Genomic DNA, 17,524 nt, shown 5'->3' on the forward strand with positions numbered 1-17,524 from the left:
CAAGCCGTCTTTTCTCGCAGTGGGGCATTTCCGATCTTAGTTGTCAAACGAGTTCATCACTATGTTCCCGATGCTCCTGTGTAAAACACCATGTATTGCGCCCTTAGACCTTAGGAGCATAACTAGGGTGTGGGGCATTTGCGAGTTGCTGAGAATCCTTCTCATATGCAATCACGTTGTTTATGGTTTGACTCTTAGACTTAGACTAATATTCTGAATTGGTATGCATATATAACTCAGCCAGTTCCCAACTTTAGGTTTGTCCTGGTGGCACAACTCATTTTTAACGGGATCCTCTCTTATCTCCTGAATAAGTTCAACAGTTTCTACAATGTCTTTCAACTCCAAGATCTTTGGCCTTTTGGTCCTTGCTACGTATGTTTTAGGGACCACGTGCCCCCTGGCTGGACCAGGATTCCCGTCATCTGCACATCTTTCGAACAGCTCAGCCTTAAGCCAGTCTATCGCAAAATTTGAGAAACTGTCTCGAAGCACCAGTTTGAAAGGCAACGATGCTGCGTGGGCAGTAGCTCTCTTCTCGTCTAGAGAAAACAAGACCTTGTATGAGCACTATTACACACCTCCAGTTGATATTGGGGTATCGAGAGTGGATCGTGATTCTATCTTTCGCATCGGAAGCGTAACCAAGGTTTTCAGTGTCTGGTCATTTCTGATCGAAGCTGGTGATGAGTACTTTCATGAACCAGTTACCAAATATATCCCGGAGCTTGCAAACTCGAGTTGCGCTAAAGGGGCCAACCAACAAGAGGTGTATAACGACATCGACTGTATTCGGTGGAATGAAGTTACCTTAGGCCAACTTGCAAGCCAGTCTGCTGGAATCCCTCGCGATCGTTAGTTATTGACATTTATCATCTAACTACACATGTTTATACAACTAGCTAACGCATATACCTCTAGCTACGTACAATGACCTCGGAGCTGAACTCGACTTTGCCCAAGCTGCCGCTTTTGGGTTTCCAGTCCTGGAAAAGCCAGAAATTCCAATATGTGGCGCACCTGGAACTAACCGGACTTGTACGCGTACTGGTATGAAATGTTCCTCATCAATCACCTCTGCGAGATGTACTAAAATCGTGTCTAGAAATGTTCTCTTATCTCTTGAGGCAGCATCCTTCTTATCCGACAGCACAATCTCCAGCGTATAGCAACATTGCTTTTGCACTCCTTGGGTACGCTCAACAAGCCATCACTGGGGCCCCCATAGGCGGCGCTATAACCAACAATATCCTGAAAGCGCTCGGCATGAGCCACAGCAGTTATAAGGACATACCATCACATGGTGGTGTGATCCCAGGTGGGGACCCGACTGCTGTTGGCTGGGATGAGAAGTTAGGCCTTAACAGCCCTGCTGGATCCATGTACAGCTCAACATCTGACATGATTAAGGCCGGCCAAGCGCTGCTTCAGTCTAAACTACTGTCACCAGCTCAAACCCGTCGATGGCTCAAACCCTTGGCACAAACAGGATACCTTAGCACTGCTGTTGGGGCACCGTGGGAAATTCGTTATTTGACCTTGTCTGATAATCGCATCAGCCAGCTTTACACTAAACAAGGCGACGAAGGCAATTATCATGCGGCATTGGTGCTCTCACCCGAGCATGACCTTGGCTGGATTGTGCTCACTGCTGGTGTACCGACTGTAAACGTGGCTAGCGTCCGAGATACACTCCTGAATGTCTTCGGTGACTATTTCCTCCCTATGGCCGAGCAGCAGGCTGCAGAAGAAGCCAAGTCGAATTTTGTCGGGACTTTCGTCGATGAAGCTTCCAATAGTTCAGCGGTAATCGAAGTAGGACCGTCAGATAGCCCTGGACTTTTGGTTAGGAAACTGGTTAGTCGGGGAGTTCAAGTCGTAGGGCCTGAGAGTCCGCTTATACAACTATACGGTGCTGGACAATATGCCAGGCTCTATCCATCAAATCTGCGAGCTACTAGCTTGTCTAAATCGGGATGCAGAACTTACGATTCCAGGTTGGGCTTCAGGGCCACATTCTTCAACGCAACGGAACCAGGCAAGGTTGAAGACCCGTGCTTAGAAGCTTGGACCGCCCTGGGCGCTCCAACGTACGGGCAAGTCGCTCTAGATGACTGGGTTTTCGAAATAGGAGAGGATGGTCGAGCGCAGTCTTTGGATGTGAGGCTGCTGCGACTCAAGATGAAGAGGGTATAATTATAGGCAGCGTATTTTTTTTTTGTAATTGAGTGTATGCGGGAGGCTTAATGAAAGTCTTACATATCTTATATAAGGCGCTCGATTTTCAAGGAACTATCGTAGAAGAACTGATCTAGCTAGAGCATAATTGCAGGACTATCTCGCAAAAGATTCTATATGCGCGCAGCCAAGTCGTAAAGCCCACCCAAGTGTAGGTCAAGTCTCCGTTTCATCGCAAAGGCCAGTGTACCTCTATATAATTTTGAGTACGTACGTATAGAAGTGCTTAAACTATAGTTGTTTTGATTAGATATATCTTTCCGGATTTTGCAGTCAGTGTCGGTGTCGGTTCAGCGCACAAAGGAATATTACAGAGTCCTAAGTGCTTATCGCTATTCTCTCCACCCACTTACCCACTCACGAGACAGCAATAGTCGAAGATCCGTTCGTCCTTCCACTCGCACCCTCTTCTTATTCTGCAATTCTTATTAATGCCGCTAAGTTATTCCTATAAAGACCTCCCCAAGTTGCTCGACACACCAGCGAAGCAAGTCAAATGAGCAGAGAGACGGGTCGCCGAGTATCTAGACAGCACTATAAAACGTGTTGACAAACCTCCCATACAAAGAATTTTCAGTAGAACCCTGTTCTTGACCTTGGCGGATAGCTGTAAGATAGTGCATCAATTTTGCACTGAGCCACTCAACATGGACACTTTAAAGATTATGAGGAAGGCTCTGGGATCTATCGTGACCGATACCAGACCTTTGGAGGGCAAGGAGATTCTCAGTGAGAATGCTTGGGCTTAGTCCCTTACTCGGCTGCACGGCAAGATGTGGCTTCACAGGGCTGAATTGCTATCAACAGATATCACACTTAGGTGGAGCCAAGGAACAGCTGAACAAAGGCCTGGAAATTGTATATCATATACATAACGAGTAATGACAAATAGCATTATATCTCTTTAATACATCCCTTAGAAATAAAACATTGGATTGTCGTTGTAAGGCGAAAAGTCGGATAGCTAGCGGAAATTTGATCTTATGTTTAGGCGTGCTTGCATTTGAGTTCGCTGAGCGGCAACTTGTATGGAGTAGTTAACCTGGCTTGAATTATTATTCATTTTTTCTGAATTGAGTCGCATGTGAATAGATAAATGCTCAAGACAGGGAGTGAGTTTATTGATATCAGAAGGAGTTATTAGAGAACGTTCACTCGGATTTTGCAAGAAGCCTGAAGCATTAATGATTTTATATCCTTGACACAGAAATGACGTGCCCAACTATACACTATAGGGTACAATCGCATCGGGTTTAAAATATTGTTTATATTATCAGGCAGATATCTTCTTCATCTGTAGCGAGGCAATGAAGGCACGTATAGTTGACCTGAAGTCAAGCGCGTGAAGCTCCTGGTAGCCTATAAAACTCCGTAGCATACTGAAAGACATGAAATATGGAGATGTCATATAGATGGAGGTCAATGTATTCTACGTCCGTGATACAACTTATTTTGTGCCTCGGGTTTCTCAAGATAAGCTGTAATAATTTAGCTCGATCATGGCTTTGAAAAGATGTACCATAACCGAGCAAGCGGGCGCTAGTTTCATGAATGAGTGAGCTGACAGGTACCCTAAATTTTTTCAAATACTTGTCCCACAAAGGATTAGATGGACAGGCAATCTGACCGACTCGCTTGACCCTAAGGGTTGGAAATCTTACAAGCTAGCCTTCAATCCTAAGAACGGGGTGTAGCGGAGCATCGTACGAGAGTTAAGAATGAGAGCCGGTTTAAAAGGTGAAAATGAAGTACTACACTTGCCAGTAGAACCCCCAGAGATTGATAGAATCGCAATGTACTCTCATATACTACACGACATCTTTTCATGAACAGCAGGGATTGTTAACGCAACGAGCCTCGATTTCAGAATGCCATATATCTATACCAGTTCGCCAGTCATAGTGACGGCTTCATGCAACCCCTCTTCTATGCACCTCATATCTCAATGCAGCGAACCCTAGATTACCGAAACGCCCAGAACGCAGATCCTCATATGCCCATAACCCGATATGCAGCCTCAAAGCTTCCCATCCGTCTAATCATCATCTCGGCTGCGCACTCGGTGGCGGCTGAGACTCATCGACATCGGCGGATGTCGTATCCTTCTGTCTCGAGTACAAGCCATACACGCTCTGCTGGCCCCTGGCCGCAATCTTGAGGTCCGCGAACCGCGCCTCGGGCAATCTCTTACCGGCCTTAATGCTCTCGAGCACCCACTGGACGCCGACAAACTTGACGGCAGGCCCGCTCATCTTCGAGATCTCCCGCTGCAGCTTCCCGCCCGCGAGGCCGCCACCAGCACCATATCCGCCAGCCGCGGGTCTGCCGAGAATCACATGTGTCACCTTTCTGCGGCCTAGATGGCTCGACATGCTTCCACCGTGCTCGGCGAGTACGTGCTTCAGCTTGTGGTCGGAGATGAGCGGGTGAGTGCTCCCGTTGAGGTACACGACGACCCCGTCGAAGATCCCGCGCGGCTGCTTGGCTTGCTCTCTAGCGTCGTCCTCCTCTTTCCGCTGGAGCATCAGACGTTCCTCGGCCGTCATACTATCGCTAGGACCTGGCTTTTTCGACGCGCTTTCCCCGAAATTCGAAAACGAAGCCGAATTCGATGTCATTAGGGAGGGCGGCGCAGGCGCAGATCCAGAAGAATAGGAGGACGGCTTCATGGACCCAGGGTTCGCCAGCATGTCGAATACAGAGCTCTGCGCTCGCGACCGCATCTCTGGCGTGATCAGGGCTTTGGCTTTCGGATCCCAGTCCTGCGACCCTTCTCCCACCGTATCTGAAACTCGTTTGCCGCCCCCGGCGCCACCGGTGAACTGGCTCATCAACTTTCGGTTCCGCGAGTCCCGCCACCCCGTGCTACCGCCCAGCCGATTCTCGGCGCGTTGATGGCCTGTAGATGATGAGTTCCATGGATCGAAGGACTGGCCGTAGATGGGCTCGGCGGCCCTAGGAACTGGTGGCTTGGATGGCGGCATAATAGCGTCGTATTGCCTTTGAGATGTGAGATACTAGTAAGGTGAGATAAGAGACGGCTGTGGCGAAGGTCATAAGCGCGGCTCCGGAATGCTGCTGCTGCTGTCAATGGTCATGGCTGATTCATCGGTGAAACTGAGACAGCGAGAATATATTATTGATTCAGACGTGCGTCAGTCTGCTTGGTCTTTCGTTCCACCTTGCTCTTCCCACGTTACCGTTGTCTTGTCTCAGACTGGCACAATCGTGATTCATGCCATCGCATTGTCTCGCGCGCATTAGAACAATGATAGACATCAGCCACCCAGCAACAAAGACAACCCAACCTAACCTTACTTCGTAGGTACTTTCTAAGCGTGAAGCTAACAAAGTCTAAGACCAAGACACGTGACCACGAGTTTGGCGCTGAGAGGTCAATGTCTTGAACCTTTTAGACTTAATTACGCCACATGCCCGACTCAACCCAACTCACGGTGACAATAGGTAGCATCATCTCTGCCTACAGTACTGCTGCCTCTATCTGTCTGCCTATTTCTTTGCTTTGCTACTTGCATTTTCGTTGTTCGATGACCCAAACAATGAGATCTATCTAGACTTTGCTTTTTGCATCTGCCAAGCACTCGCTCGGACGGCATTGCTTGCAGGGCCAGCGCGCCGTTTCGAACCCACCTGCGCCACGAAAATCCGAACATGATGATGCTTTTGATAAGGTGAATCGACGAGCGAGGCCAATCGGGTGGCCTTTGCTGCGGGGAGAACCAGCCAACAAAGAGCCGGGGACGTACTGACCCGGGGACGTCTTGGCCTTTGCCTGCCCTACCTTCTTTCTTCCTTTTACCACTTACCCTTCTCTGCGCAAGCACGCTAAATGCACGTACATACTGTAGGTAGGGCCTTGGGTTGGGACGGGGAAGACGTGGGCTGTGCGTTTTGGCGCGCGCGCCGCGGGTTACATCCAGTCGATTGCCATGGACGGATGTCGTTTCATGGATGGGATGGGTTGGGAATGGGAAGGGTGGGTGGGTAGGTTGAAATGGGCCACTGTAGCGTCGCAGTGGTGGCGGCAATGGGCCCATGACCGACGAGCATGGACGAGGAAGAGGGCGGTTTGCTAATAAGCTGAGAGAGACGAGAGAGAGGAAGACAGAGAGATAACATGCGGTACACAGATTACCCAGGTATCAGCCAGAGCAAGCATATTGCGCTCAGCGAAGACGACGTTGATGGAAACCCCCCCCCCTTTCCTTTTCTCCCCTTTCCCTCTATAGGTATCCCTCATCTCCTCTTCCCCCCTCGACCGATCGTCGGCAAGCCACCTAGCCAGCAAATCCAGAAACGAGATCGGGGCACTTGCGTTTTGTGTGTTGTGATTTCTTTCAAGCCTGTCCCCGGTTCGACGCCCGCGATGCGATCGTTGCGCCAGCCAGATGCGACGACTGGGTTCTGTGCCCTGGTTTAGGCCTGTGGTTTTATTCCCCGCAAATTCATGCAAGCAACACACGGCTTCCCGTCGACGTTTCTTCATGCATTCGACCACTACACCCGCCGCATCCTTGTACGTAGTGTCGTGTACAGTAGCAGGTAGCAGCCGGGCTGAAGGGACCCTGCCGGTGCTACAGTACTGCGGTGCAGTGCATCGCAGTGCAGTTGCAGTCTGTTCTATTGTAAGGTAGTGTAGGGAAATGCAGAGGGTCTGAGCAATGAGCTTGCTCCTTCAATCTTTATTTCGTGGGATGGCAACGCACATCATCATGATGGGTGCTCTTTGACCCCTCGTTCTGATTTACGATCTTACATCCCCGGTGCTTACACTACGACACTAGTGCACTTCATAAATCTTAGACATGTAACCCCCCATGTCGGTGGTCGATAGCCTCGCCAAAGTCTTACCGAGAAAGGGGGCGACTTTTGCTCCCGCCGACGTCACTCACCCCTTTGACCATCAGGTTTTACGGCACGTTGCGTCTGATTACAACGGGGCTATCGGATCACCTTGGGTCTTCAGGATGCGTGTCGTTGTGTTAGGCTGCAGAGGCAACGGAGATATACTTAACCGGCATCTACTAGGTAGCGTGCTGTGGTTCTGGATCTTGGATACCTAGGCTACGAATCCCCCAACGTGCATGCTCGCCAGTAGTAGTGTACATGCCTCTTCTACACCAAATTTAAATGCCATGTACTGCTCGGGGGACGCAAGTCTGGGGTTCATGCAGCGAACCCGGCCAGTGTGGTGGGCGTTGGTTGTGTCGCCGGCGCTGATTACTTACGCAGGGCTAGAGCCATCAGCTTCAGGGGGGAGATAACGCCGGCGGGGCCATCGTTGGGGTAGGTAGTCGAGGTAGTTTGGTCGACTCGGATTGCCTTTCCGAATATTGCTCCTGTCCTGTGCTCTGTTCCATCGTCGCAGGAGCAGGAATCCGCCGCCGTGCATTGTTTTTACCGGCATAGCAGGCATCGCCACGTTCTAGAGACGTACGGGGAATGAGCATTGCGACCGCATGTGCGCTACCCTGGTATTCAATTTCAAAGGATGCAAATAAACCTGCGTGTCAGTCGTGAGGGGAGCCAAAGCAAGCCGAATCTTGATTGGCATTTCCCGAATCGCGATCTCCCAAAGGGCTACTGAGTATGAGTTGTCACATCTTGGGAGCTCATTTGCCTGGTTGTCTCAAGGGTTGCTGAAGGGTTTCCGTCACCAGTCGCTGGCCTCGGTTGAAAATAGAACATCAGATCTCCATACAGTAATCTCACGCTCGATCCCTTGCATCAATCAGATTTCGGCTTCGAAAGTGGTTCTGCTGTCAAATTTAGCAATCTTGATTCACACAAGTCTCGGGCGGAACTGTCTTTCGGGGGGGTCCTGGTTCCCAGCCTCAGCTTATAATATTTGTCACAAATAAAGCCATTATTTCGAGGTATAGTGTAGAGGGTCCAAGATAACGGTGCCGTGTGATCAGGCCCGCCCTAGAATACATACATATTAGGTATAGGTAGTATATTGCGCAGGTATATCGCGTCCCTAATTCCTATACATTGGTTGCTAGCTACTACAGGCAGTAGATAGGTATATATGTACTAAGTATTCATGGCGCAACAAGACTTGCAAGGAGCAGCCAATGAATATACCGGTACATCAAGTACGGTATATCTACATTCACATGTACTAGGCACTGTATCTACTAGGTAGGTATTCAGTACGGTACTCTCTGCTTGTCGAGATGTAGGTAGATCTTATCTTATAGTAGGCACTGAGTATAGGTATCGAGCTTGGACGACTATGTCGAGGTCTGGTCGAGGTTTGACAGCAGACATTTATTTACATTTGAGGAGATGCCTATAGTATTATATACCCTTGGATGAGCTACAGCACATATGCGGATCATACTTGCTTGCTTCTGCTTGATGCTGCTGGCCGAAGACAATACAATTGTGAGGTAGGTACGGTACATGTAAACAAGAAGGCTGCGGCGCCGGTTCCCGTCATGTCTGCGCGCGTACCTGGGGTCTTTGCATGGTACGAGGTAAGGAGGGGGGAACAGGTACCTACACTACCTACTTAGATACTGTACCTACCTACCTAGGCAATGTTGACGAAGATTTCTGTACTTAGTAGGTAGATATCAGTAGGTACTTAGTGTACAGTACTTAGTGCCTTTAGCGCTGGCATTATCCGCTAATCAACTACAGTATAGCGCTGCGATCCTGCCAATCCACTCTCCACCCCCATTGCCGCGGAGGAGAAGCCGTGGATAAAAGCTCACTCGAGAACAGCCCAGATACTAGGTAGGTGGCAGACGGTAGACATGAAAGTTCTGGTGGTTGGGGATGTGGTTGGGCATGTGCCGCGTCCATGTCGCTCTCTGCCCTTCCTCCATCCCTTCTTCCGTATCTTCCATGCAGAGACGCCAATGTCTAGTGGGCCGCGGAGTTTGCGGGTTTTGGCTCAATTGAGTTTCTCTTCGCTTCGTGATCGATCCACACACAGGAAGCTGGCCTCGTTCTCTCGGTGCCTGAATTTTCCTGCACCGATGAGGTTTGCATCGATTCCAGGAGGCTTATTATGTCAAGGGGCAACGATCTGATTCGGATTGTATGTACATGTATGCATCTGCATCTACGAGACGACTGTACATACATATATAAGTACGTAGAAGTATGCTACTGTACGCTGTACGCTGTAGCAACTCGATCCCATGTCTCCTCTTCCGCCGCTAGTAATGTAGAGTGCGGATATGTAGCGGTAATCCTCCTGCCCCTACAGATACACGTACATGCGTCACACGTTAGCACAGCAGGCGACTACTGCGGTAGCTGTGGCCCTGTGGGATGCTCGGGTTGGCGTACATGTACAGGTGGACGGCCGGGCTAGCCCACGGCTCATGCACGATGTCAGATCGAAACCGATGGATTCTCAACAGTGACGATCATCCCACGACCACCACGAACAAGAGATTTGTTCTACAGCATACACCATCATTGGTCGGGAGTAGGCCATACTACTAACATATAAGAAAGCTCTACTCTATACTCCGTACTCACTCCCAGTAGTATGCTAGCGCTACTAGGTAGCATAGTCGAGAGTGCGAACACATCCTAAATGTCTCACAAGCCCTGTCCTGGTCAGAAGGCGGGCGGGCGAGCGGACGAGCTGCTAGTGAGGGACACTTACTAGGTACTCGGGCTACCGACAAGGAGGAAGAGGCACACAATGATCGCACGTAATGATCAGGGCTCAGGAGTAGTCCACCAAGTATAGAGTATACGGACCGACACCACTGGGACTTGAGCAGACTTGAGCAGACTTGAGGCAGCTCGGTGCCGTCGTGTGGATTTCGTGCTCACGGGAGTCCCTTGTTTGTGAACCACATCCAGGGTGCTCTGAGCCAATCGAAACGGCCTGTCCACCCTCGTTAGGACAACAGCCCTAGTCGAGCGCTAGTTGACAAGCATGTTGATGACGATCATTTGATCACGACAGACAAAAGTCCTCGCAGCCTCAAAGGTACGTTAGTTAGTAGAGGGACTAACTACCTCATGTGCGTCTGAGATTGCCAGCCACATTTCAAACAATAGCCCTCTTGACCATCTCGACCGTGAATGCCTGCCCTACCAGACCCTACCTACCTATCTACTAAGGTTAGTGGGACTGTAAGTTCCTCGATGCCCGTTGGCCAGATCTAAGTATGCGCAAGGCACATGTCACTTGCGCGAGCGGTACTGTATACTTATGACTTGCTTGCCTCCTCTTGACAAGCTGTCAATCATATACTGATCACGGAGATACAGCAGAACAAGTTGCTGTCGGGGCACTTGTCTTCGATTGAGATACGACACTTGTGGAATTCGGTTATTATATGTCCTGAATTAGAGGTATGAGGTAGGTAGGTAGCCGGGACCTCTATCCGTACGTGCGGTACTTGCCTACATAGGTAGGTAGGTAAGGCACTGTGCTATACACAGTAGATACCTGCCTGGTAGGGATACCCATCAAATACTAGCGCTTGGGAATAGGGCAGTAAGTAAGGGCCCTTGCCCAGTGCTTACCAGGTGGTTAGGTACCTAGTCTGAAAGTATCTACGTACGTGGCGCTACTTATCTAGCGCACGGTAGCATAAGCGCAGTACTTCTGTACTCAGTACCGACCTAGGTAGGTATGTAGGTACTGTATGTAGATACTTACTTACCTGGTGCAGGCTGTTGGATTGACGTGCTTCCGAGCCTAGACAGATCTATCACTGGCCAGGAACGAATTGGGCAGGAGGGATTTTCTCATTGGACAGGACAGGCTTTCCCCCTCAAGTGGCCGTACATTTACTCAGTACTGGATACTGTAAGTACTGTAAGTGAAGTAGGTAGGTAGTAGATGGAAGACGCGAGTGAATAGGATGACGGCACAAACTTAACAGGACCCTTCAAAGTAAGTAACACCCGTTGAGTTGCGATTTGGGATGAGGATGGCGCTCCTGCTAGCGCACTGAGAATAAACGACGCTACTCACTGCTCCTCAGTCCGTTACATGTACTACGTGAAGATCTCAAGAAGCTGAAGAGGACTCGGACGGGAACTATACTAACCACAAACAATGAGACTCAACGTTAAAATAAGCATAGCGTCCTTGTATAATTTTTTTATTTTTATTTTTATTTTTTGGCTTTCAATACTCTGCCCAACGTACCGCTGTGCTTATTCTCTCGGACGGCTCTAGACATAACACAGGGCAGGATGATGAGCTGTCTATACTAGGTAGAGTATATTGATTGTAAACGGCAGTTCTTCCCGTGAGGTAACAACAGCCTTTCCAAGTATGCTACACGACTTGGGGTTTGGGTAGGTATCTCTCTCTGCCAGTCCGTGCAGCCCTTGGTCGTTAAGGCCAATAACCGCTGATCATCGGACAGGGGATTGGGGCGTCTAGCAAGCATGCCAAGATTATTAGTAGGATTTCGATTACATACTTCCATGGCGGCAGCGTAGAAGGTATCGTGGCATATTGGATAGTAGCGTGGTGTACCTAGAGACGCTAGGTAGTGTAGGGGAGGGGGGTTCCGTTAGAAGATCTGAGATAGATACACAATGCAGCACAGATGTACATGTACGAGAGATGGTGGTCGGCATGAAGTGGCGGTGAAGAGAAGCTTGGGCCTGTTATTTACGCGGGGTGCTCCAGGATCATCATCACCACCATCACCCATCATCGGCGGCGCGTCTCCTGCCTAGCCGTACAGAGCCGTAGTACGCTCGCTACCTGGTGCACAGTGTGTACACGCGAAGACGTATCAACCGCCCAGAACTCCGTTTCAGTGCAAATACGACTACACTGACTATTATCTGTATGTGGACTGGACGGAAGATGCTTGGTCATCTGCAGCAACTGTTGAACCAACCTCCTTGTATGCGAAACAAAGTGGTTGGGAAGTTCCCTTTCTCCAGCTCGAAATATGAAGGGTTAGGTAAACTTCAGTAAACCGCCATCTCTACAGTATAAGTCTGTCACTCTGCAAGTGTATGTAAGCGAGTGGCTAATTTGTCGACTCTTGCCATCAGGATCAAGGGCTATATACACTTGGCCAAGTGTAGAAGTGTGTACTATGTAGTGTAAGACCGTGAGCGGCAGATAGAGACATGGGTTTCGCAGGATCCAGGACATCAAAGTCATTGTACGTATAGTCATGGCCAATCGAAAGCCTGGCCGGCGTCTCTGTACCTTGCTTGAAATCTGTCGCAGTGAATCCGATGTTGGTAGTGGAGAGACGAACACGCTGGCCACCCTCTCCCACGTTGTGCGTTCCCATTGGACCAACAAATCCCTATAACACCGGCCTAAAGAAGGAGGCAGTGGTACAGGTTTGTGAAGTGGTAAGTGTGCACTTCCTCATGGCGCCACCAAACCCTTCTTCACACCACCTCATCTTTCCCCTCCCACTTGGCCCGAGATGCTCGTCGTCAGTGTGAGACAGGCTGATAAGCCTTTTTAGCACGGATAACGGTCCGCTCTTGCAGCCCGCGCGGACTGCCATGCGAATTACGGAGCCCTGATGATGTGCATGCTCTCCATGTTAGTTAGTGCAAATAGTGTCGTGGTAGGTGCGCCGACTGTAAGCCCGCCCGCTCGAGGGATTCGGGGCTAGCTGGCTGATTGTCACCATCCTGCGTGTCGTGTGAGTGTCTGTAGGAATAGATGTGTCCAGGTTATCTACCATGGGCCGTTCAGCTCTCCCACAATTTGTAATATTGAAGGCATTCGCACCACGAGATTGGCTGAATAGTACTCGGCAGCCTTTTCTAGCGTAATGACCCTCCCATAAGCTAGTCCGCAACCGGTGCTTGATTAGTTAGTTTTGGTGGCTTGTCGTTGGAGATCTCACTTGGCCCCATCCCACATACTTGAAGTTGTAGTAGGTTCTGTCCTAGGGCCAGTGTCCACATCAGCTGGATGGGTGTGCTGGTCGACGTGGGCGCCCTTGATTGGCCGGACCACTGGCTGGACTGGAAATGGAGGGTGACAGAGAGGTTGGCACACAAACAATTAAATTCTTAAAATATTCGAGAAAGGTAGTGTGTGTGTAGTGCACGCCGCCAAAGGCAGCACAAGAACCACTTTACACTGTCCCGTCGATGATGGGATGTTGCCAGAACAAGTGCCGACGGCCCAGCCAGAAAGCTCAACAGCCTTCATGACAAGTACATGGGTACCTATTGTACGTCTCGGCGTTCTGATATCAAGGGGGAAGACCCCACGGAACTGGAATTCCCGGCCCTGGCCGTAACATACTCATAAACACCGATCTGACTTTTCTCAAGTCGGAGACAGACCGGAGGACCCAAGGTTACTTGCTTAGGTCGATGCCTGGTTTCATGGACACGCACTATCTATCCGATTACAGCGCTGGTATCACCGTCGTGTACATGTAATGTAGTACGCAGTATACTATGTGATACCATAATAGGCTCGTCGACGCGAGCCACTTGGATCACCTCGTTGCTTGTCGGGACGTGTTGTGTCCCCGGGAAATCGTACTAAGACCAGGGAACTTGAGTAAGCAACATGATGATAATTCGGATACCTAGTCTTCATCCTCTTCAGTCGGTAAGCACCGACGCGACCACGGTTAGTGATTGTAAGTAGTGTAGTGTACGCCTCTTGCTCGCCGGTGATCAGCCTGTTGGTTGGACGCGGTGGCCTGACAGACGGCCGCCATGAATATCTACTAGGTATAGATGGTGGCTGGCCGTGATCCAGACCCGGTTAGTCTGCGGTATTCACTTATTGGCGGAGAGCAGCCTGAAACAGACCCTGTCCAGCCCGGATTGCTGTGCCCTTCGAGATAGATACATGTACCTACCCTAATCCACCGGCTAGTGACAACACAGCAAGGCTGGCCAGCTTGGACAGAGCTAGCGCGCCATCGAACGACCCCTTCCCTGCAGAGAGATATGGGCAGAATGGGCCAGACATGGGGTCGTGCAAAATGGGTGATTGGTTGATGTCTGCGATATGCATAGCCGCGCCCGCCGTGCGTTAGTCTGTTCGGTCATGCAAGTGCTCAAGCGCATGTCCCGAAATCGTACCTCAAGCGCACTACTTCGTACACCGCAGGCAGTAGGTACGCTGACGGGAGAAGCTTATTTCGTCAGCCGTTAAAACGGCTTCCATTGTTAGAGATAGTCTGTCTACCCAAGCCATGTATCGGTAAGCGATGGGACATGGGAGTAAGCCCACTGTATAAAGTATGTCGCATGTAAATAAGTAATGGAAATAACAATACTACTACTACATGTAGCTACGCTATTATCGACAATAGGTACATACCTATAGGTATTCAGCAAGTAAGTAAGTCTGCTCGTAGAGTAGTGTAGGTAGGGTAACATTGGCTCCATCTCCGGCGTAACATCGATACGCCAGTCGGCATTTACTCTAGGGTTCAAGAAAAGAAGAGCCATGTAGTGTCGTGTAACTTATGGTCGACTGGACGTTCCTTGAATGCGACATATTCATATTCAAAACGTGGTTGAGCAACATCGCCGTTGGGAGTCCCCGACAGAGTGAGGAAGGCGCATGATTAATCGCACTCGGCGACGTAGCTTATTCAAGATGAGTAGATGGAATGGGCGGACTCTGATGATCTACCCATCTGTTGTACCGGTATGTATGTAAGCACCACTGCTCTCCATACTATACTATCTAATGTCTCGTACCAACCACAATGCTGTGCGACGTAGCTGGTCATACACGTGCAGCAAGCAGGCATAGTTACATACATGCCCTCGTTACACTTGACTCTGGCCTGCTACTGTACGTATCATATATGGAGATATCGACGGCAGGCCCTGGTTGCAGTAAGGGATTCCGGGGCGGAGATTTGCAAGTAAAACCGAGCCGGCGGGCTGCGAAGCCCCATACATACATACGGACGGATCTTCATTTTGAGAGGAATCCAACTACAGCACTTGCTAGCGCACACGGCAAGTCCCGACAGGTATGCGTATTCTGGTGACGGCAAGCAAGTGGGCGTGAGTGAGGAGTAGAGGTACGTTTCGCACGCGCCATTCGATATACCAGGTAGACAATGCTGTGGCATGTCACGACGATCGCGCTATTGTAGTCTATAGTGAGGCTCTTATGTATTGGCGCGCGTCAGCGGTTGTAGAAATGTCGTGCATGGCATGAGCATCGCATCGCATACAGTGGACTCCTGAGGCTCTCTTCCACGGCATGCGTTGGCCATCTCGCCTCGTACCCACCTCGCCCTTCCCGCGATGTACCGCCGTCCTGAATGTCGGTTGAGTCTTAGTTCTGTGCTTTCCGGGCCTTGCGAGCACGAAGTAACGATGACACGAGATCCGCATAGTTGAACCTGCACACGAAGGAGGCATTCGATTGCATAGAAGCCTGCATCTGCCCGGCCCCTATTCTACAGCCTGTACAATTTGCTGAGTCAACTCGTTTCCAGCAGCGCGGATCTCGACTTTGTTCCTTGCTGTTGCCTCGCAGAGCCATGTGACATGTCTGATCCAGACACAATCGGCTCATCAGCTGATCGATCGGCCATGGCGCGATGCGAGCTACTTTACTACTGTATGTAGTATGCAGACACGACCTACCGCACAAGTGACAGCCTGTCGTCGATGTTCCAAGATTGCAGTACCTACTACTAGGTATCCGTCTGCTAAGTACGTAGTATGGGCCGGCGTAGTGTGATGGCGGCTCTATCACCAACCGACCACTTGAGACAAGACCTGGTACTCAAACAGCCCTTAGCACAAGAAGATGGTTGGTACTTGCCCATGTGACACAATCACGGAATTGTCTCTTTTGACTGGCATCACTGACTCCTCGAGTAAAATACATGAACATTACATTACACCTTTGAGAGGTAATCGCTTTCCGGGCCGAGAATATTGTCAGGGTATACTCGACCATTATACCATCGTGCCTACTTATACGTACACGTACATTGATAGTCAGCCTCCACTAGCCATTTCAAGAAGTCCAACAGCCCACTTCGACGAATGTTTAAAGACCAGGGTTAATTTTCAATATTACTTACTTTGTAACTTTATTTTAGTCAGGGTCGTTACTTACCACCTCATAAGTCTACGTGTATTGAGACAGCCGTTGTGCAGTGGCCTGATCATCCGCATGGGTTGCTATCATGTAGGTAGTGTAGATCTGGCACTCTAGGTACTTACTTACTTACACGTAGCTAGTGAGTACTAACAGTAAACTTAAGTAGGAGGCTAGTGGTTTTCTATTAACGGCCCCCTTTTCGGTTAGATATACATGTAAGCAAGGGCAGGTAGGTATCAGGACTGTAAGTACAGAAACAGGCTTGGCATTTGTCTTTCTCGATTGCCGGTATTGTAAAAGCATGTACACGAGGCAGATGCATCCTGAGCGCTCGCGGAATCTTGCATGAGGGGGACCTGACGTGTGCGCAGACGCATCCATATTGCTGCTTACCACTCTGGCCATCTATTCTCAAGCCTGCTGATTTTCTGTGGCAACTACACTGATACGTATAATCTACCTGTATAGAATCTCTCTCAGATTCTGAGGCAGATATGACCTGGGCATTTGGCAAAGCTTAAGACGACGTTGGGCCACTCTAGAGGCCATTGTTTTCCGGAAGGTTAATGGAAAGGCTAAAAGGATATATGTAACTCTAGCCAAGCCCGACCAGGAAACAACCTACGAAGTAAACAGTTCGTGCAAGTAATACGAATCCTTTCCTACCTGCGAACCTGGCTAACAGCGCCCTGTGACACCCGCAGCGACTCAATCAGTCAATTCGTTCATCTATTCATTCGAGCGGTTCTTTGGCAAACACTGGAATAGGTTGCATTTGAATCTGTCGTACCTACTGTACATACTGCGTACTGTACTTGTTCTGATCTGACCCTGGCAAGTTTTGACCCATATCCCTACTGGACAAGTCACATTGCATTGTAAGTATGCAATCCAATCTGCCTCTGCTTGTACAGTGGCATGGTACTAAGCTACCTGGTGCCACCCTTGTGCAATAACCTTCCCAGGTGGCCAGGAAAAGACAGTTTAAACAGGGTAATTAGCAGATGAAGTCCGACTACGGTAGGTATTAACAGCAAGAGCAAGATAAAGGAACCGTTCGTCACCGGAGTGACAATAACGTTAGAGTTGCCTAGGAAGCACCAGAGGATCAATATCAGCACTGCAATGAGAGTTCGGATTAGATTTACCACCGTCGTGCATCTAAAGGCGTACCTACTGTATGTACAAAAGATGAGTCGACCAAGCAGGTACTCTTTAACCCTAAGTATACGTATG

The 17,524-nt window shown here is 49.6% G+C and overlaps 2 protein-coding genes across 2 annotated transcripts; one reads left to right on the top strand and one right to left on the bottom strand.

Annotated features, from left to right (window-relative positions):
- Positions 1-331: 331 nt before the first annotated feature.
- Positions 332-2,196, top strand: F5B22DRAFT_638059 (beta-lactamase/transpeptidase-like protein; the record flags this gene model as incomplete). Its single annotated transcript, XM_047977533.1, has 3 exons — positions 332-854; positions 922-1,050; positions 1,106-2,196. 3 exons carry the CDS (start codon positions 332-334, stop codon positions 2,194-2,196), a joined length of 1,743 nt encoding a protein of 580 aa, XP_047828385.1.
- A 1,500-nt stretch (positions 2,197-3,696) lies between these two features.
- F5B22DRAFT_328619 (BRCA1 C terminus domain-containing protein) lies at positions 3,697-5,450 on the bottom strand. Its single transcript, XM_047970787.1, has one exon. It carries the CDS (start codon positions 5,220-5,222, stop codon positions 4,281-4,283), a length of 942 nt encoding a protein of 313 aa, XP_047828386.1. The 5' UTR covers positions 5,223-5,450; the 3' UTR covers positions 3,697-4,280.
- Between the last annotated feature and the right edge of the window lie 12,074 nt (positions 5,451-17,524).

Source organism: Xylaria bambusicola (assembly GCF_022495145.1).
Source record: "Xylaria bambusicola strain CBS 139988 unplaced genomic scaffold F5B22scaffold_39, whole genome shotgun sequence".
NCBI classification, from domain to species: Eukaryota; Fungi; Ascomycota; class Sordariomycetes; order Xylariales; family Xylariaceae; genus Xylaria; species Xylaria bambusicola.